We start from the raw sequence: 20,924 nt of genomic DNA, 5'->3' as shown, positions 1-20,924 counted from the left end.
GAAAATTGACCAATAAACAGAAAAATAATGCTTGGTGTTAGCCATTAGGCCAGTAACTTGAAAAGGACATTTTGCTACTATCAATATAATTTTACAGAAAAGAATGTCGGTAATGACAATCACATGCCACACAGAGAACTTCAAGTAATGAATATATATATATATATATATATACCTTCTAACCCAGGAGAATGTTGCTTAAAGAACCAATAAATATTACACAGTACAGGCATATTCGACCCACCCCTTTCTTGTACAATGCACATACCACAAACCCCAAAAAGATTTCCGTTCAAATTAAAATCTACAGAAAACTTATGAGCCCATAACTGGCCTCTGTCACCAGGTTTTCCGTAGCATAACTGTTGAACAGAGTAACCTCTAATAAAGGGAGATAAAAGGGAAAAACAAAATTTGTTGGAATGGTTAATTCAACACTATACCAGGTAATAGATCTCTCAAAGATTGAGGAATCTCGTGTTGAATCGACTAATCCTGCTCCTCAATTACTCGGGTTACGATCCCCAGAGCAATTGTTTTTCCTAGTGCTCTAAGAGACACCCTCCCAAGAGCTCTACAACTTGAAAACTCTTCCACACACACGGGTCCATTCAAAGCCACCTGAAGTTAAAAGGAAAGAAAAATGGGTCAAAACAAAGCTTGATGCTACAACCCAAAACATTATTGGAGTAATATTAACTTTAAATTAAAGTATCAGAACTTTTGTCATCTTAATTCACCTCAATAACTGCACTCTGCTTTGCAATAAGACAGCGAGGTGCCTTCTTTGTCACATTGCCAGTCTTTGGATCAAGTAAAGACAGTATTCTGACAACTCTTGCAGCTTCCTTTGCATGGTGTACATGAAATTCCAACTGTTCATTCCACTCAGGATTATATTGTTTCCATAAAGCAGCATAATGAAAACAACATAGATATATACGTTATGTACACAAAAGAACACACCTGAGAGCCAATTAAAATCGGGGTTGTAACATCCAAAACAAGGACCTTCAGTTCCAAACGTTTTGCAATCGCAACAGGAAAATCAGGGTGACATAGCACTCCCCCAGCCATAACATGGCCCCCATCAATTCCTTGCAGACTAACAGCCACATTGTCTCCAGCTCTTGCAAGTGTACAAGCCTGAGAGTCACGTTCTAAGGAACGTACTGACCCTACATTTCCTGACGGCATAACTAGAACCTACAATTTCACAAACATTACAGTTATGGCTATCATACTAGGAAAATATGTTATGCCTTATGTAACTAGACTACTTTCAACTAAAACCAGCAATCTATATCATAGGCATACAAAACACGCATCTGAATCTCAGACTGTACATGCATGAACTGTTGTCCAATCATGTGGATCACTTCTATCAAGGTGAAAAAAAAAAATTGGACTGCCTATTTAGTAGATATATCAATAAAACCAAAGATCGCCAGGTGAGAAGGTAAAAACACAATCTAAATAAATTTTGAGACATCTCTTCCATTAGGAGATCCACATATTCAATGTTCTGAGGTCATTAGTCACTTTCAGTACATGATGCAAGATGCAAACTCTTACATTTCAAAGGAAGACAATTTATAATAGTTTTTTTGATAAGAAGAATTTCATAAAGGGCGTAAGGCACCCCCAAAGTACACATGCAGTATACAACAGGGAACACCCAACTAAAACAAGCAAAAGAAAGACTCAAACAACCAAACACCAGACATAACCCAAACAAGAAACCCCACAAAACACCAAAAGCCCTAAAACCCGAAATCCACAAACATCTAAACCCACACGAAACGCTCGATGCTAAAGAACGTGAGCCTTGCCTTTCCCACGCCTAGAGGACACACCTGTAGTTTCTTAGTTTATGGAGCATTCTAAATTTCAAAGCTCCTTTCAACCTCTTGACTTAGAGCAGGCACTCTTTTCCTCCTGAAGATGACCCAGAGAGCCACAGTCTGATCCTCATGCCCCTCACACGAGATCCCAACCACAGAACAAATGTCCTTAACACAAAACAGAGCCCAATCCAATGGATTATCCCCATCCTCCCCATCCCTAAGTTCACCTCCCTTATCCCTCACAACCAAAGTCGATGACGAAACAAAACCAACTGGCAATTTCTAGGCATGAGCCAAACCTATCGAACTTATGTCACCTCCTTTATCCATCACGAAGAAAGTTGTTGTAGGGGACTGACCAAACGGCAAAACCTGGGAACAAGCCAAGCAAGGGTTGGGGATGGGCTGGGGATGGCAAACAGCCACAAACAGCAACTAAGGAAGACCTCGGACTGAGAAAGCCTCAGTGGAGAAGACCCCTCAAGCCGGACATCAATCTAGGCAACAATCTTAACAGACGATGAACTCTGAACCACAACCGATGGAACTTCCAACCTTGGAGGGAACACACTGGCGTCATTTGGGCTCGTCGGAGAAGACCCAACATGCCAGACCTCATCTGATGGAATCGTCGAGACCGAAACCAAGACATCCACTAGTGTGACCATCAGGAAGCCATTTGGCTAAAACGCTGAAAAAATCTCAAAAAACTCACCTGGAACCATGCACTAACCATCTACCGAAGGCAAAACACCAAGCGAGACACTGGATGCCTCCCCACAAGAAGACCCACATCTAACTTCGAAGCCCTCTTAGCCTTGTGCTTGAAATTATATAAGTTCATGGGCTTTGGCGTATTCTAGGAGATTTATGCTGATGAATACATCGTAACCATACCTACAGGCAAACACGACCTCAAAGATGCTTGGACATAACCATCGGCGACGTCTAGCATCTTTGACCAAGTCAAAACACACCCCTCATACCGGAAGACACCATCCTTGATTGCTGAAGACAATGCCTCCGGAGAGACGAAAGGATTCGGGTAACAAAAACCCAAAATCAGAACCCGCATCAAAACCCATTGAAGGCCCAAGACTTGCGTCAAAACCCGTTGTGTTACATGAGGAATGATACATAAGGGAAGTAAATCATCTTATCAACCTTGTTTCCATTTGGGAAAGAAAAGGAAAGGGTGGGGGTTGGGGCTAAAGTGAAGGGAGGGTTTTGAGGAAGAACAAAGAATCTTTAGCCAGGATAAGTGCTGATAGGGAACATGGAGAGGCGGTGTTGCGTGGAGGCAAAGTCGTTTGTGTTTACGGTGGTAGAAGGAGCTTCGGTGGTGAGATTGGAAGAAAGGAGGAGGAACTTCTCAGGTTTGGTCTTGCTTGGTGTTCAAAGTGTTGGGTGGCTAATTTCAATGATGGAGAGTCTGCTGTGGTATCCGGGGGAAAAGGACTTTGTTAGATCGTTCAGGGAGGGGTCTAAGGTGCTTATTGTTAGACGAGGTGGTAATGTAGCTGGCAGGTTTCTCGAAGTGGCAGTTTATGCTGTGGGTGGCCGGAGAGGGATTATCTATTTCCCTGAAGGTGATGAGGGGCGGGGCTGGAGGAAAGTTGTTCTTGAGTTAGGTAAGGTCAGTGATTTTCTCAAATCCCCGGATGGGATTGGCATGTCTCGTGTTGCTTCTACCCCAGAGAAGCTGAGAGCAGGTGTGGTTATTAATGAAGATCCTGCCCTTTCGGTCCATGTCGTTTCTCCCGGTAAAAACGGAGTGTCTTCCTTCGTGGATGTTCTGCGCAGGGGTGCTAATGGCCTGGAGGTGGAGAAGAAGCTGCCTCATCCGGTGGTGCAGGTAGAGGTGAAACGCCGTGATCCCTTGGTGAAGGAGAAGATGCTGTTCAAAACAGAGAAACCAATGGGCAAAGACTTGTGTGTCCGTTGTGGCGCAGAGAACGTGAAGGAAGGGATGGTTGTCAGTCGGCTGCCTGATTTTTCTACAGCTCGACTTGCGTCAAAACCCGTTGAAAGCCCAAGACCTACATCAAAACCCGTTAAAGGCCTAGGGCCCGTGGCTGCTGAGCCCGCAACAAGCCCAAGGCCCTTAACTGAACCCACATAATTGTCCCTCTTGCCATTGGGCTTAAACACCAACCGGCCAAAATCAGCTTAAACCCAAAAACCTTTCTAGCAATTAGTAACAAATTTGGGCTTCTTGCCCAACCCAAAACCTTTCATCCCTTCTACCACACACCCAATGGCCCGATCCACGTCTTTCTTAATTTGATCCAATAGCTCTTTCCACAATCAAAGAAACTTAGCGTCCTTTGCCTTCTTCACTGATACGCTGGGAGAAGGATCTCGAACCATGCACAATACCGAGCCAGCCGAACCTCAATCACTAGGTCCGTCTCTTTTAGCATGGTTTTTGTCTAGCGGATCCAACGGTAGCTTCTTGTCCAGCAGACCCAACAGTTTCTTCTCAAAATCGAAGCAATTCACAATTGATCTCACCACCTCGATTCCTTTTGATATACTCAACGGGAAAAGATGAAAGACACGCACAACTGCCGTCTGAACTAGAGTCCTATTTTCCTTGTCAGACAAGCTTTTCGCAGAGCTTACCACCTCCGCGAACGACGAAGTCTCACCACCTACAAAAGACCTTACCCCAGTCGAGCGCACCCTAGCCCAGATTCCTCTTTCTTCCCGCACGAAAAGTGATCCCCAAACTACGATCAACATCACGGCGGAGGAGCCAACCATGGAATCAATATAGACCTTCACCTTACTCAGTTCGACGGCAAATTGGCTCCATCCCCACCCTTCTCAACCTTCTGGGATCATAATAAGACTTCTCTGGCCACCCACAGCATACATCGCCACCTCCAGAAATCGGCCGGATATATTGGAGCCTCTCTCAGCAATTTTCACTTTCGAACCCTCCCTAAGAGCACTAGCAATAGACTCCCAACCATTTTTCCTAATTTAGAGAAAATTTAGGGAATGAAACCACTTTTTTGTTCCCTATATAAAAACACCCCACAATAGCTTCCCTTTATCTTACCTTATATATTAAAATATTATTATTTTTTAGTTTTACTTTTTTTTTTATTCATTTCTTTCTTTCATCCCTCAACATCTCTGTCTCATCTCCGACTCTCATCTCCATCTATCTCTCTCAGCTTTTCGTCTTCTTCCTCACTCCCATTTCCATTCACTTTCTGGGTTACTGATTTTTGGTTTGTAGTGGCGGCGTCGCTGGAGATCGGAGCCATGGTTTCGCATTCGACGGGGTTCTCGGCGACGGAGAGGCGTTCGATGGGGTTCTCAGAGTGCTGGCCCACAGATCAAACCGAAACGATAAGAGTCGGCCGTTCTGGATCTCCTAGCCCTCCTCCGTCTCCGAGCGCCGCTCCAGCGTCCTCTGCCAGATGGGCCTCGGCAACAACCCCTCCTTATCTCGAACCAGTGCGTGAAGGAGAGATGGAGATATCTGTTTTTGTTGTTTTGTGAGAAATTTGAATAAGATTTGGGAGCTAGAGCCAGCCTCTTACTGGGCTGCAGATCTGCGAACTGCATCTCCTCTGGTGATGTAGCGAGATGGAGAAGAGATTTACTGTGGAGGCGAAGGCTTTTGCTTTCGTGGTTTTGGATGGGGCGTCGGTGCTGAGGGTGGTGGAGAAGAGAAAAAGGTTTTTGGGCGAGGTTGTCCTGAGTGTTCAGTGCTCAGAATGGTTAGCGGCGACATTGGAGATGCTGTTGGGTATACCGGAAGAACAAGATGTTATCAAGTCATTCCGAGAAGGTTCAAAAGTTCTGATTGCTCGGACGGGTGGGAACAAGGCTGGGCGCTTCTTAGAGGCGACAACATTTGGGCTGGGCAGTCGGAAAGGGTTAATCTTCATCCCTGAGGGTCGTGGAGGGAGGGGATGGCAGAAATTCTCCGGTGAGTTGAGTAAGGCTGTCGATTTCCTCTCTACTACGGTGGGTACAGGGCTTGATCCCTCGTCTTCGTCGACCAAGAAGGATGAGAAGGCTTTAGGGCCGAGTTTGGGTTTGGCTTCAAAGTGGACGGGACCATCTTTTGCGGAGGTGTTGTGCTCGGTTCCGTCCACCGCTGTGAAAAAACTGCCCGCCGTGGGGGATCATCGTTCTGGGTTGAGGGTATCGTCGGAGGAGCCGGTAGCTCTTGTGTCCCCCCCGGCGACGAGTCATGCTGAGCAAGTACTGAGTTCGGCGGTGGGTTGCTTCGCTGTGGAGTCTCGTCCGGCTGACCCGTTGGTTAGAGACCGGTCGCTTGATTCGCTGGGTAAAAGGCCTTCTCCAAGTTCAAATTCGAATTTTCTATGTTGCGCACGTGGAGCAAGCTGGTCAATGGGTTGAAAGCGGTCTTGGGTCGGGCTATTAAGAATTTTTTGGGCCGGTTTGTCGGGTTTGGCCTAGGTCGAAAACGTTCTGGTTTTCGCTTGGCCCGACTCTTGCCGAAACCTAATTCTCGATCGTCTAGATTCTCGCCGGAGTTGAAGCCAAAGTCTGTTTCTGGGTTGTCTCTCAGTCGGCCTCCTCCTGGAGGTTTGGTGGCTCCTTCGTCAGAGGAGGGTATAGCAGCTCTAGGGGCGTCTCCTTTTCCGGCGTCGTATCTTGCTCTTCTTCGGCCGGAGCCTTCGTCGCCGCCGGTTCCAGAGGCTTCTCCGGTTCGGACGTCGTCTTTTGGGCTCTCTCTGGTTCGTTCTCCTCATGGGGGTTTGGAGGTTCCTTCGCCGGGGGAAGGTTTTGAAGCCCCAGGGATGCTTCCTGTTCTTCCGACGCCGTCGCCGGCTGTTCCAGGGGTTGTTCCGGCTCGATTTTCATTTTCAAGGGAAGGGTCTAGCTGTTTGAAGGCAGTACCTAGCCGGGCTACTGCCTCTAAGCCTTTCGGGTTTCCCCCCTCGCCGGTTCAGGTGTCTCTTCCTCCGGTGGTCCAGGTTAATTCTCTGTCGGCTCTGGTGTCCCCTCCTCTGCGTTGCAATCCGGTCGGTGCTTCTGTGGCGGTCTCTCAACTCACGTCACCTCCTTCCATTGGAGCGACTGAGTTGGGGGAGAAATTGAGCTCTTCGTTCCCCGTAGTCTCGAAGCCATTTCATAGTTATATCAAGAAGGTGAGGGTTCTCAGGGAAGGGGTTTCGTTGAAGTGGAACGAGGTGCTTCTTTCAGACTCCTTGAAAGCATCGAAGATGGTTGCCGACTTAGCTGTTAATAAGGTTTCAGCTGTAGAGACTCCAACGAAGAAAGTTGCAGAGCTTCCAGTGAAGACGGGCATTCTCAAAAAAGGGTTTCTTAACCCCCGCCCAAATAAGCCAGCCACTATGGATTCGCCTCGGAAGGTTATCGATGTAGGGATGGTCAGGCCTTCCTCCCCTCCTAGAGGTTGCTCCACTTCTTCATCCGTCGAGGGTAATAGCTTCTCCCAATCTCGGAATTGGCCGATCGGTTTTGATCATAACGGGGAGATTGTGGTTTGGGAGGAGGACGTTGATCTTTGGGATGTGTCGCCTTTGGATTGGGCGCTAGAGGATGCTTTTGGGGACGAGGCGTTGGCCATTCGGGATGCCATGGAAGAAGAATTTCAGCGTGACAAGATGATATCGCGCCAAAAGTCTAAAGGAAAGAGGGAGCTTCTAAATCTGCATAGCTCTATCAACTATGGCGACGATAAATCTTCCGCTAGGCGTAGGATAGGAAAGGACGTTATGTTGTAGAGTTGTGTGCCTTTGTTGCTTGGGTGGGTCTGTGGGTCATCCATCAGGTTCGGTTTTTGCTTGGTTTATTTTGAGGAGTGTTTCTCTTGGGTTTTTCTTGGGTTCTGGGGTTTTTTCCTTTGGGTTTTGGGGGTCCTGTTGGGGTATTCGCAGGTTTCTTTTGGGGGTTTCTCTTATTTTGTGGAGGTTTCTAATATGCTTGTTAGGGGTTTTCTTGTGGGTTTCTTGTGGGTTTTCTTGGGTTTTTATGTGGGTTAGCTGAGTTTGCTTCTTTGTATACTTCTCGTGTACTTAGGGGCGCCTTACACTTTTTTTTTAATGAAATTATCTTACTTATCAAAAAAAAGAATTTGTGTTTGCAACTTTGTTTGGTTCATGAGAAAATGGAGGAGAAGATTGTGCAAAGGTTCTGTGATTCGCAAGAAGAGAAGGAAAGAAAGATGAAAAGGAAGAAGAAGAGTGAATCGACGTGAAGGAGAGAGGAACTTCTTTTTTTTAATTAAAATAACCTGTTGGGAAGCACTATAGCTTCCCAAGGATGATCATTTAAAATAGGGTAAATGTTGTGGGTTGATTTTTTGTGATTTTTTTTCAAATTTTCCCTATTTTAGGGAATAGAACTACTTATAGGGCATTTGCTACTAGTGCTCTAAAGGATTTGATGAAGTCCTTTTAAGTCAAGGTTTCGCACCAACCCCTCCACCAAAGAAGACAACCATCTAGTGCACATCGACCCCAAAAACGCAACGTTAGATTAACCTTTCCTCCTTTCCTCCCGCCGAAGTACTGAGGACCCTACCCCCGCAGAAAGCTCAAACTTTTTGGCCTCCATAATAAGATGTCACAGAATGACCATCTCTGACCATCCACCGCTCTCTCTCAAATGAAAGAGTCCATTGACGCAGCCCAAGACCTACATTCTCAGGGCACCAAGACCTGAAGCATTGGTTCTCGAAAGACCAAAGTTAAAAACTAGTGTGACGCACCTCCACGCATCACCGCTAAAGAGAAAAAAGCAGAAGGAACCGAATGGAAAGAGGATCTCTAATGTAGAAAGAGAGGAGAAAAGTTGGAGACGAACCGAGGCCTACACGCGCCACTGTTAGCAGAGAGAGTGGGAAAAGTGACCTTTCGGTTCCTTCTATAATCAAAGAGTCCACCAAAGGAGCCCAAGACCAACATCCTCAGGGCACCAAGACCTGAAGCATTGGTTCTCAAAAGACCGAACCAAAAACTTGAGTGACACACCTCCACGCATCACTGCTAAAGAGAAGAGGAAAAAAAAAAAAAAAAGAAGAAGAAGAAGAAGAAAAGTTGGAGACAAACCAAGACCAGTAACTAGCATGACATGCCTACACGCGCCACTGCTAGCATAGAGGAAAAAATGATAATGTCCCTTTTGATCTCAAAATGCAAGTTACAATGTGAGGACAAAAAAAAAAAAAAAAAGATTACAATTTATAATAGTAACTTCTTCTTTTTTTTATAAGTAATTGCAATTTATAAAAAAACGCGCAGAGGGGCGCAACCCTTATACACGGGAAGTATACAAGAGAACCCCTAAAAGGGACGAACAGAGAATAAATTTAAAAAGTCTACATAAGTAAAAACACTCAAACTATGATGGGGCTCAACCCTTATAATAGTAACTTCTGCAAAAGAATTATCATTGCAAAAAAAAATTGTGTAGTAAATATCTAAAAGTACATTTAAAGAGAAGTTTTCATTGAGAAAATACATGAAAGATGGAAATCAGTAAATGGTGCAATATAAGTTGAGGATGTTCTAACAAAGACTAATTTAAGACGTTTCCTTGTATGACAGCATGGTCTGCACGCAATCAAAGAAGCTTAGCTTCACTCAACTATATATGGAGATTCTTAAATAGCATAAATCTATGATGATGTTAATACATTGAAAATATTTTGGAGAATGAAAATTGAACCCCTTAATTGATCAATGACAGCTTCCAATACTACCCAATGTGTACCTTGGATCCACTCCGAAGAGCTCCAGTTTCTAGTTTACCACAGGCGCACACCTGCCCTATTGAAGACAATTTAACAACATCGCATATAGGCATAAGTAGAGGCTTTGAGAAATCTCTTGTGGGAGGTTGGAGGGAATCAATTGCATCCAGCAGATAAGGCCCACCATACCTGCATTTCAATTACCTTGCTCAATTTTCATATTTGGAATATGAGTTGCATTTCATAATCTGAATGAGAAAATCCCTGATGACAGAGACAAAGAAAGCAACTAACCCAACATGAAAATATTAAAGGCACTAAAACAGGACCTATTATACCAATGACGCTACTATTAGGACCTATTATACCAATGATGCTACTATACTATCTCATTACTAAGTCACTTGATTTTATTTTAAACGAGTGACATACTTGATTTAACCAAAACAGGGATGTCAAGCATTATCCTATTCTATTAATGTTCCTTCGCTTTTATCTGTTTACTTTCATTCACCTTTTCTATTAACTCAACCCATTTTGTGAGAAGATACCAGAATAAATATTAGCTCACTCTCTCTTCTACTCCATTATTACTTTCTACCTACGGAAAAGTTTTCCTGGAAAGGGGCAAAAGAGAATAAAAAGCTTCTTCAAAAATATAGAAGCTGTTTGGCAACCAATTGTTAAATTTCCAATTTCCTTTTCACTTCTCCCAAAAAAATCAAATCAAAAACATTCTAACTTTTTTACACTTTTTACATCACATCAATAATTTTTTATTACTATTCAAATAAAAAAACCCACTACAAAACAAAAAATTTTCACTTTTTCATAAAACCTTCACAAATTTTATATCACATCAATCACTTCTTACTACTATTCAAATAAATATTCCATTTCACAATTACTTACCAAACAACTCCATAATCCAGCATAGAATTTATTCAAATTTCTTAATTTTCACTGCCTCCTAAGTATTAAAATCATGACATTTTGAAGGCTTAAGATTATTATTCTTAGGTCAAAAAACCCAGCAAAAAATTACAGATTAATCATCAGGATGCTATAATCCCCTTTGCTTTATTTTTTACTCTGAAGTTGCTACCATCTAGACTCTAGTCTTTGAGCCAATGTTGTCCAAGGCCAAAGGCGATCAAGGTGTGAGGCCTCTAAAAGGCAATCACTCAGTGAAGTAAGCTGCCAAGTTCTAAACATAGTTTGTATACACATTATGAACTCAAATTCTATGCATTTAATGCACTGGAATATCATAATCAAGTGACTCTACCAGTAATGGATCTTTTTTCTTTCATAATTGTTTTTGCCTTTTTGCTTTTTACTGACTTGGTAGGACCCACCAAACAACTCAATTTTATTTGATTCTAGTGACTCACCTTTGCTAATGACAAAATTATTCTTTTACTGAACTTTAAGAAGCCATTTCACTAAAGGATTATTTGGTCCATCTTTAAATTATTGGAACTTTTAGAGAGATGATCACCTCAAGCACCTGGAACTTTATGCCTGCAAATAATATGAGCTAAAAATACCAACATGGACAACTATCTCCAATTCAATTCCTAGAGAGAATAGCGTGACTGATTTTTTACGCAAAATCTATATCACCAAATGGAACTTCCATCTCATTAATAAGCAGGAAATCTGAAAGAAAAGAATACAAGGTACCATCGTTTCTTTTCTCCTTAAGTTGAATATTGGTACCATAGCATTTCCAAAATTGAAAATTATCTAAAGTTCAGTTGCTAATTCCCCATAGATAGAAACGCCAAAGATCTACAAGAACAAAAGGATGTGACAAGGAATTGGAGGAAAGCAAACTCACCAGGACAGCAGACGAACATCAGAAGAAGCGGCCACCAAATTTTGATTTTCCATGGCACTCAGTGGGATCCATGATATAAGAGAATCTCTAAACCCACAAGTACGTAGAAACGTTCCCAGTTGTTGTTTAATCAAATCAAACCGTTCCTTTGAGTAATCCACGACATCCATTTTGTTAATCACAACTATAATTTGATCAACACCAAAACTTCTAATAAGTTGTGCGTGCTCCCGTGTTTGCCCCTTAGCATTGTCCATACCAGCTTCAAATGCACCAACCGAGGCATCTATGACAAGAATTGCAGCATCAGCTTGCGTTGCTCCAGATATCATGTTCGGAACAAAATCCTTATGGCCTGGTGAGTCAAGCACAACAACATGATACTTTTTGGAATCAAAATAAGCAACACCCACTGTCATAGTTATTCCCCTTTCCCTTTCTTCAGTGCTCTCATCCAATGCCCAAGCAAAAGCAAAGGACCCTTTTCCCTGGTTGAGAAACAAACGCCACATAAATACAACAAAATCAGGCTTTTAAAGCACCCAAAGACAAAATTGCAGTGGTTATACCTGTAACTTTGCCTCCTTTTCATATTTGTGCATCTCTTTTTGGGATATTCGGCCCAAGAGGTGTAGTAGTCTACCAGAGAGTGTTGATTTTCCAGAATCAACGTGACCAACCTACAATGACAGATTGAACAAAATGACATTAGTGATATGTCTAGATAATAAATCAACTACAGAGGAGCTAAATGGCTGGATTTCCTGGATTATAAGACTGGATTAACGGTCGACTTACAATCGCAAGATTCAGTTGTGTCAATTTATCTTCAGTTTGGTCAGGGAGCATCCACTTTTCAGGTTTATACTGTGCATTTGAACGAGTCACTCTAGCATTAACATTATTTGAAAAGCCAGAACCAACATCCAAAGCCCTTTTATTCAAACTATCAGTAAGGCTTTCTGACTTGCCCCCACGAACTGAAGAACTACTGCTCTCATCTATGCTATCATGTCTACCTTTTAGATTCAATGCAGGTGAGCTATCAGAGCTTTTATCACTCGATAGTAGCTTGCCTGTATCATTCTTCAAATAATTGCTCTCATCGACACTATAATGTCTGCCTTTTGGCATTGTTGCCAATGAGCTATCCGAAACTTTTACACTTGATTGTATATTATGAGCTCTGTTCTTCGAATGATTGTTGTCATCAAAAGTATCTTGTCTGCCTTTTAGCATTAACGAAGATGAGATATCCAACTTTTCAGCACTTGGTTTTGTATTAAATAGACCACTCTTCTCAGTGATGCTTGAGGAAACTCTTGAAGATTTCAAGTCAGCAGAGTTGACTGCAAGTAAAAGTAGTAGACAAAGAAAATAAAAATTTTGAACTCAGGATATACGAACCGCCTTAGCGGAGCAGTTGCGCATGTTAAAATTCAAAGAAGTGTTGTCAAAAGAACTATTCAATCAATCCAGCCAGCTCAGTATTTCTCAGAAAACTAGAGGATGTAAAAAAACAAAACAAAAACAAACAAACAAACAAAAAAATTGTTGATATATAAGCAAGCACATTTTATTAAAAAAAAGTGTAAGGCGCCCCTAAAGTACACTAGAAGTATACACAAGGACACCAAACAAAAAAGAACAAAGAAACAAGAACTAAAATAAAGCCAAAACCCACAAAACAGCCCAAACAAACAAAGAACCCAACAACCCAAAGAAAAAAAATCCCACAATGACACTAATTCCTTGTGCCTTTACCATGGCTGGACCCCTCATAATTAACTGAACACTTTTGTTCAGTTCCCTCTGGCCTTTCAACTTGGAAGCAGAACCTGCCTTTGAAGGAAGGGGGGCCCAAGAGGCACCCACTGGTAACATCTGACCTCACCGGGACAGATGCGGACTGGAAAACATCCATCGACACCAAAGAAGCAAAGGTCGAATCCTAGGCAGCATCCACCGTCAACTCCGGAGTAGACCCACCACAAAGACCATCCTTACCTAGAGAAGCCGCAAGCGTCTGAGAAAGAGCCTCCGTCGAAGGAGAAGAGGTGATCCCAGCAAACGACGAAGAACGAAGACACTCTCCCGTCCAAAGGCCTAAAGCTTTCAAAACCTTAACCTTGCGCAGGTATAAATACAGAGGTTGAGACAGGGTCAAGGAGAGAGTAGTCGCCGACGTTGCCAGTATAGCAAGCAAGTTAGTCTCCGATCGAAGCCCATCCTGCTGTACCAAAACAGACAAGAATAGAGGTCGCGCAGAAAACACCGGAGAAGAATCCTTTTGAATGGTCCCCGGAGAAGAATCCAACCCTGTCACAACCTCGAGAACAAGTTCAAAAGATAGCTCCGTTGTAGAACCCATCCCTGATACAACCTCAGCGACTGAAGAAGGCCCAGTGACATCACGCTCAGACCTCGACAAAGAAGAACCCAACACCTCCAGCGACATCCGCGGATCAACACCCAGAACAAGCCCATAACTGGCATCTACACTTGCGGAAGGAGGAGAGTCACCGGCACCAACCTGAGATGTCAAAGAACACCCACTGTGACAAGAATCTTCAAACGTGGTCGCCGGAGGATCAAGCGCCTTTGCCTCCGGAGCTAAATCTGGGGAGCTCGGAGCCCCATGACCCGCATCCATGCCCGAGGAAGAGCAATCTAAATGAGAAGCAGGCTTTGTCTTCTTGAGGGCGCACCTGAAGATGGGTTTGCTCCTGGGCTTGCGCAAAGGCCTCCTCTTAAAATGCCCATAGCCCAAAGACTTGAGAAACTTCCAAGGCCCAAATCTCTTAAAAGCTTCCATAATCTCCTTTAGGGCCTGTCCAAAAACCAAGACCTGACTCATCCAAGCCCCAAGAAGAGTCAACGTCTCCTTCACGCCTGCCTGTGAAGAAAGCCCATGTCCTGCAAGAACAACAGAACACACAACATCATTGGGGACAGAGCAAAGATGGTCCTTACCCTGCAGACCATCAGAGGAAAAACCCAACAGTCTAGAACTCCCTGCCTTGACGACCTATACATCGCCATCACAACTGGGCGCGATTCCGCCCGAAACACCTCCACTAACGAAGGCCTGTTACAAATTAGAACCTTTCTTATCCCTGGCCCCTCCTTCCCACCTTCCTTCTGAGCCAGCGAAGAAGACCCAAATCCTCACCCTACCGTAGCAACAAGTCCTTCCTTAGCCTTTTGCAGCTCACCAACAAACTTGAGCCAACCCCATCTTCCAAGCCCCTCAGGAATAAAAAGGAACCCTCTCCGTCCACCCACCCCATAACCGCTGCCTCTACAAACCGGCCATTTTTTTTCCCACCTTTGCGAACGATTAATGCCTTCGACCCTCCCTGCAAGATTTAACAAAATCTAAACCTCCAAGGAAACCCATCAGCTCCTTCATCGTCGACACCAACCACTCGGTGAACCGGTTGCTCAGGAGTACCTCACCGGAAAAAATCTTTCCTCATTTCTTCCACCCGCAGCATTGACGCCCCATCCAAAACCGAGAATACAAACGATTTTGCCTCCATCAAAAATCTTCTTTCCATCTCTAGGCTCACCAACCAACTGAAAAAACACTCAAGACCAGCTTCCATCGTCAAGAGCACTATACAAAGGAGAGCAAGAGAACAAGAGAAAGAGAGAAAAAGAAAGTAGAAGTCAAAAAGAGACAGAAAACTAGTGGGATGCGCGGGCACACGTCACTGCTAGTGGATGAAAGGGAAGGGAGAGTGGAACTTCGATGAGGAGAAGTTATTAATCCCAAAGAACAATCTATCATGTGCTGCAAAAAATTCTTGATAAACAACAAATTATAGTTGGCCACTGGAGGTGTAACACAACTTGGGTCAGGCAGGTTTTGATCTCAATCCAGAACCAACCACTAACGGGCCAATTCTTAGCCAAAATCAGCTTAATGGCCATGAGTATAAAGTACCAAACCAATTCAAACAATTCAAAGGTCAGAAATACTCAGTTTGGTAGGAATTATTTTACCATTGATTTGTTACATTAAGATATCTAAACCAAACCACTTCAGTTCAGATACGACACACGCATACCCTTATCAACCACACCAGGCCATTACCCACATAGTGCAAAAACAATAAATAAAAAGCAAATACGTCAACTTACAAGCCACCCATAGACAATAATTAACTTTATTGCCAGCGGTCTTTGCCTCTTTGGACCACCATTGGCATCTCCACCTCCATAAACAAGGGGTCGAAAATGAGGCTATGGATGTTATTCCTTACGGATGCATGAGTTGTGCTAGCCAAAAAAAACACTTTATTATTTCACGGAGCTATTATAAGGATTTAGGGCCAACTCTTCTAGAGAATGATTGTCCTAAAGTGGTGGACCGTAGACCCCCAGAATGCAGGTCAAAATTCTCCAAATGCTAAGAGAGTATTACTACATCCTTCCACATAGATTAACCTGTCTAGGAATTCATTTCATAGGCAGACTTCCTCGCTAAAATAAATGCAATAATAAACTTCAATGCATCTTTGGCAACATCAAGAATGAGTTTCCAAACTGGCGACCTCATATTATGGTATCACTCACCTTATTGAAATCAGTTATCACAAAATAAATCTCCAACACAAGGGATTGTATTTGCCAACTTTAGTCGTGTCTTTTATCTATATATATATATATATATATTGAAATATCATTAAAAAGTGCAACTCAGGTACATAGGGAAGTATACAAGAAATACACCTAGCTAGAAAGAGAAAAATGATCAAGAAGAACATGAAAACCAAGAAAATTAAGGAAGTCTAAAGCAGCTACTCAGTGGAAAATAATATGGAAGAAGAAAAACTTAAATCCACCACCATCCTCTCATAGTCTTCAAAACTTCTATAATTTCTTTCCCTCCAAATATACCACAAAAAGCATAACGGTACCACCTTCCACACTGGTGCACTATGAGGACTGCCACTCAACCCTCTCCAACAAGCGAAAAAGCCAACCACTCTTCTAGGCATAACCCAAGTTAGAGCAACAACACTAAAGATAGCACTCCATAAGGCACCAGCAATCTCACAGTGGAAAAAAAAAAAAAAAAAAAAGATGACCTACACCTCCCCACACCTCTTACACATACAAAATTAATCTACCACAATGACATGCCACTTCCTAAGGTTATCCATTGTGAGTATCTTCCCTAGAGCGGCTGACCAAAAAAAGAACGTCGCTCTCATGGAGACCTTATTCCACCAAATACTCTTCCAAGGTAAGGGAATACCATCATGGGGGACATGGACGTCATAGAACGATCTAATGTCAAACAACCCTCTCTTGGAAGGGACCCAGCAAAGCTTGTCTTTACCTCCCCGACTTACTCTAGAGAAGTACAACAAACTGAAGACATCCATCCCCCAATCATAAACCACTCTAATAAAGCTTATGTTTCACTGATGGGAGCCAGTAGAAAGCTCCAAATGATCTGCCACGGAGGCATCCTAAACGCGAGCTATACTATGCAAATCCGGAAAAGCTTCCCTGAAGGCCTGATCTCTACACCACAAGCCATGCCAAAATCTAATCTTGGAGCTGTCTCCACCTCAAATCTGGTATGACTAGCAAATTCCCCATCCCCTCCTGATATTTTTCCATAACCTCTCATACAACCCATGAACCTCATTAGAACATCACCCGCGACCATATTTAGAATCCACTACGACTCTCCACATAGCCTCTCTCTCATGTATATAGCGTCATAGCCACTTCCCCAAAAGAACACGATTGAACAAGAGCAAGTTTCAAACCCCCAACCAACCCTCATAAATCAGAAAACAAATTTTGGACCAGTTTACTGTGTGATATTTGAACTCTACACCTAGCCCACCCCACAACTTTAGTCATGTCATAACCATGACATTATGCATTCCTGCCACTTCAGCATTTAAGTGGGCAAAAGTTATTAGTAGCATAAAAGAGGGCCAATAATGAAATTTTATTTTTTTATAAGTAAAGAAAAATCATTAAAAGCGCAAGGAGCACAACCCAAGTACACATGAAGTATACAAGAGAAACACCCAACAAATCAAGAACAAGAAGAAAGAGAACAAAAATTTGCATAGCTAGAGACGTGGAAAAAGGCGGTAGCAGAGATCCACTCAAATAAGGCTTTAAGAAAACAAGTTCACACACAAAGAACAATAATGAATTATGCTAATTGAAACTAGGATGATAACTTGTACCATTGTGTTAACAGATTCCACATAACTCAAAAGGAAAGGATACTTCCATACCAGTGAGAAGGATTGTAAAAATTCTTAGCTTCGTAGTTAAAGATATAGTGGTCCTAAAGCTCTTTCCAAACAAATTACTTTATCAAAAGGGCGTTTTTCTTTTTCTTTTTCAATTTGAATTGAACTTTCCGTGACAATTATATTTGCAACCACAATAGGGATACCTTTTGAACCCATTTTGGAGGAGCGCATTCCATTAGAAACCAAATCATCTGGGGATGGAACATCAAACTTGAAAGAGGCTGTATCGTCAACACAAGTAACGTTAGAATATATCTAGCAATGTACTATAGCTATTAGCTGGAGAAACTACACATTTTTAACTAGGGCATAGTTCTGATGGATTCAAAGTATACTCAACTACAAGAGGAATGTTTATTCTAGTTCTATAGATCCACATCCTGTTTTCAAACATGTGCGGACCTATATTAACACGGTGATGGCTACGAGTACTAAAAGCCTTATGGAATTCATGAAATTGTCCTTGGATATTCATATGCATGTAGGAGTTATTGCCCTCTTCCTTCACAAAAACATCATTCTGCTTTTGAAACAATACATCCTTTTCGGGTATCCGTTGCGGCAATGATGCAAATAGAGACTTGGCCATTTTGGATGCTCCAGAATCTTTGCACATGCCCTCAACTGCATGAAAGAGATCTACTCCATAAAAGCGGAACAAACTTTAAAGAAAACCTGACAAAGACGCTAGAATAAGGTAGGTACCAAGATGGATACAAGCTGTCTGCATGACAACCTTGATACAAATTATTTTTTGACATGGGAGGTCTAGCCCAAAACCAAACCCCAACAAATACATTTTGAATTTTCCAAAAAGCAGGGACCAGAGAGGAATGTCCCATCAGAAAAATTAATATCAGTAAAGGTCAATCCATTCAGAAGCTGAGTTCCCGGAGAGTAAGATGATACAAATTATAATAAGAAGAAACAATTGAATACCTGTTTGGTTATCCCTATTGGTGCCAGCATTAATCAAAGGATTACGGAGAACCCCACAAATATCACATGCAGAGAAACTCTCATCATTATCAAAAGTGCAAATGGAGCAACGCCAAATCCCACGCTTTGTAGTTCCTTGCTTTGACTGAGGTAGTTTGCCTGTTACAGAAAATAAACATCAAAGAGTTAATATAATGAGAAGCATGTATATTCATAAAAAATAAAAAATAAAAAAATTGAGAGGCATGTATTACATCAACAGAGGATCCACGTGTCTGAGAGCTGTATTTTAGAGCAAGACAATAAATAGAAAATTACCAAATTTAACAAGATAATATTAGTATTCCATGAACTTTGCATTTTAGTAATCACTACCATTTTTGTTATTTGTTGGAGAAAGTGGCCTTGACTTCTAGGAGGAGATTAAAAAAATACAATTACAACTATCGGTACCATTACCTTTGAATGAAAACACCTTTACTACTAGAATTGGACTGAAATAGGCATGCGCCTTAGTGCCTTTTACAGGAATGGAAAATAAGCATTTTGCCGAACAGTGAAAAAAGAAAGAGGACATATAGTTGAGAACAGGTTAAACATCATGCGAAGAGAGCAAAAATGGTCTACTTAGTACATGCCAGACTGAAATTTTTTAACACATTACTAGATTTGAATTGTCTAACATTGACAATGGGCTGGAGAACAGGTTAAACATAATGCAAAGAGAGCAAAAAAAATAAATAAATAAAGGAAAAGACCAGCGTGAATCAATTAAAGAAGAGCTTAAAGTTAATAAGGTTATTGACCATTATCTTCTACGTCGAAATCATGATCATGATCATAATCGTAATCATAATCTTCATAGTAGTCGTAGTCTTCATCATAATCAACTCCATAACTTACTTTACGAGGCATGGTCCTAGTAAGCAAGAGAGAGAGAAAAGGAAACAAATGTCTCAATTAGAAATGTAAGAAACAAACAATATACACATGCGAAATGAAACAAAGCAACCTTGACTGCAAAGACCCACATACCCTAAAGACGTCGAACATCAAAAGAATCAGTAATTTAATGATCCATTGGCCAACCAAACCTTCTGCGTGTTCACTATATTATACTCCCAGCTAATATAACCTCAATCTAATAAACGACAACACTTATGAATGGTAAAAAGCGTAGCTCCAGAACATTGCTTTCTCTTTCTCCAAACATGAATGAATCTGCACAACAAATATTAATATAAAACTTTTAGTTTATTGGTAAAGCCGAGTATGACCATCAATCCGTCATCTTATATAGGTAATACCATTCTATTAAATTTCAAATATTTGGGCATAAATTACGTGAAATAAAAATAAAATCAATAGTAAAAAAATATAACCACACTCAGCTGTGCCTAAAAGAGCCAATTACTTGAGCTAATATAAATGGCATTATTCTGGGGGGCAAAAAACAATATATAATACAGAACTAAAACATTGTATCCTATCCTTATCTTTTCCTCCGTTACTCGGAAACCAAACGAGGAGTGAGACAATTATGATGAATTCCTATATTCACCACAATGAATAAAAAATATTACCAAAAAAAAAAACCAATTTCAAGGGATTCTTTTCCGAGCAATGTCCACTAATGAACGGAGAAAATTCATGAAAAAAATTATTCCGCCGAGAATTGAATATAACGATAAGGGATTTCGATAAAATACCTTAGGGTTTCTGCGTTGGAGGAAGTAAAGCACGAGAGAGAAAAAAAAAAAAAAGATTAGGGCTTCACCAGGTAGAACGATTATGCGAAGCAAGGCATCTAGATATGCTTCTTCTTCTTCTTCTGCTTCCTCTTCTGTCTCTCTGTCTCTCTGTCTCTCTCTCTAGTAGATACAATAATGGGGTAAAAGAAATTTCTCATATTTATATATTATTTTTTTTAGTAGAGTTCTTTCTTTTCCTTTTTGGCTAAAAAATATGGACTATTTAGTATTTATTAGTTTTGTTTTTCCTTTTTTAACCCGGAGCTTCCTTTTCTTTTTTCTTTTTTTTCTGTTATCTAAGTATTTATTAGTAGTTGGATGAAATATTAAATTTTATAGATCTTATAATATATATATATATATAGTAATGATTGAATACCATCTAAAGATACAACTTTTCACCATCTTGCCTATGTGGCAAGGTGGTCCCCTACTTTAATTTATTTTTAAAAAATAAAAAAACTCAAAAAGTAGTGGGGGACCACCTTGCCACATAAGCAAGGTGGTGAAAAGTTGTATATTTAGGTGGCATTGAAT

The 20,924-nt window shown here is 41.6% G+C and overlaps 1 protein-coding gene across 4 annotated transcripts; it reads right to left on the bottom strand.

The window, feature by feature from the left end:
* Positions 1 to 139: 139 nt before the first annotated feature.
* On the bottom strand, positions 140 to 20,550 carry LOC133870668 (uncharacterized). Of its 4 annotated transcripts, none has more exons than XM_062307831.1 (13): positions 20,414 to 20,550; positions 19,672 to 19,857; positions 19,443 to 19,555; positions 18,637 to 18,795; positions 18,100 to 18,321; positions 17,841 to 17,918; positions 12,200 to 12,750; positions 11,971 to 12,081; positions 11,402 to 11,889; positions 9,579 to 9,747; positions 967 to 1,206; positions 741 to 875; positions 140 to 621 (listed from the first exon to the last, which is right to left on the bottom strand). In XM_062307831.1, exons 3-13 carry the CDS (start codon positions 19,549 to 19,551, stop codon positions 490 to 492), a joined length of 2,394 nt encoding a protein of 797 aa, XP_062163815.1. In that variant the 5' UTR covers positions 19,552 to 19,555; positions 19,672 to 19,857; positions 20,414 to 20,550; the 3' UTR covers positions 140 to 489. The 4 variants fall into 4 exon arrangements, with proteins under 4 accessions (XP_062163815.1, XP_062163814.1, XP_062163816.1 ...); XM_062307830.1 differs by having other exon boundaries at positions 20,346 to 20,531; XM_062307832.1 differs by lacking the exon at positions 18,100 to 18,321 and having other exon boundaries at positions 20,346 to 20,531.
* Positions 20,551 to 20,924: the final 374 nt, after the last annotated feature.

The sequence above is a fragment of the Alnus glutinosa genome, chromosome 6 (assembly GCF_958979055.1).
Source record: "Alnus glutinosa chromosome 6, dhAlnGlut1.1, whole genome shotgun sequence".
Lineage (NCBI taxonomy): Eukaryota > Viridiplantae > Streptophyta > Magnoliopsida > Fagales > Betulaceae > Alnus > Alnus glutinosa.
The sequence above is the reverse complement of the archived record's forward strand: the minus strand, read 5'-3'. Positions and strand labels throughout refer to the sequence as shown.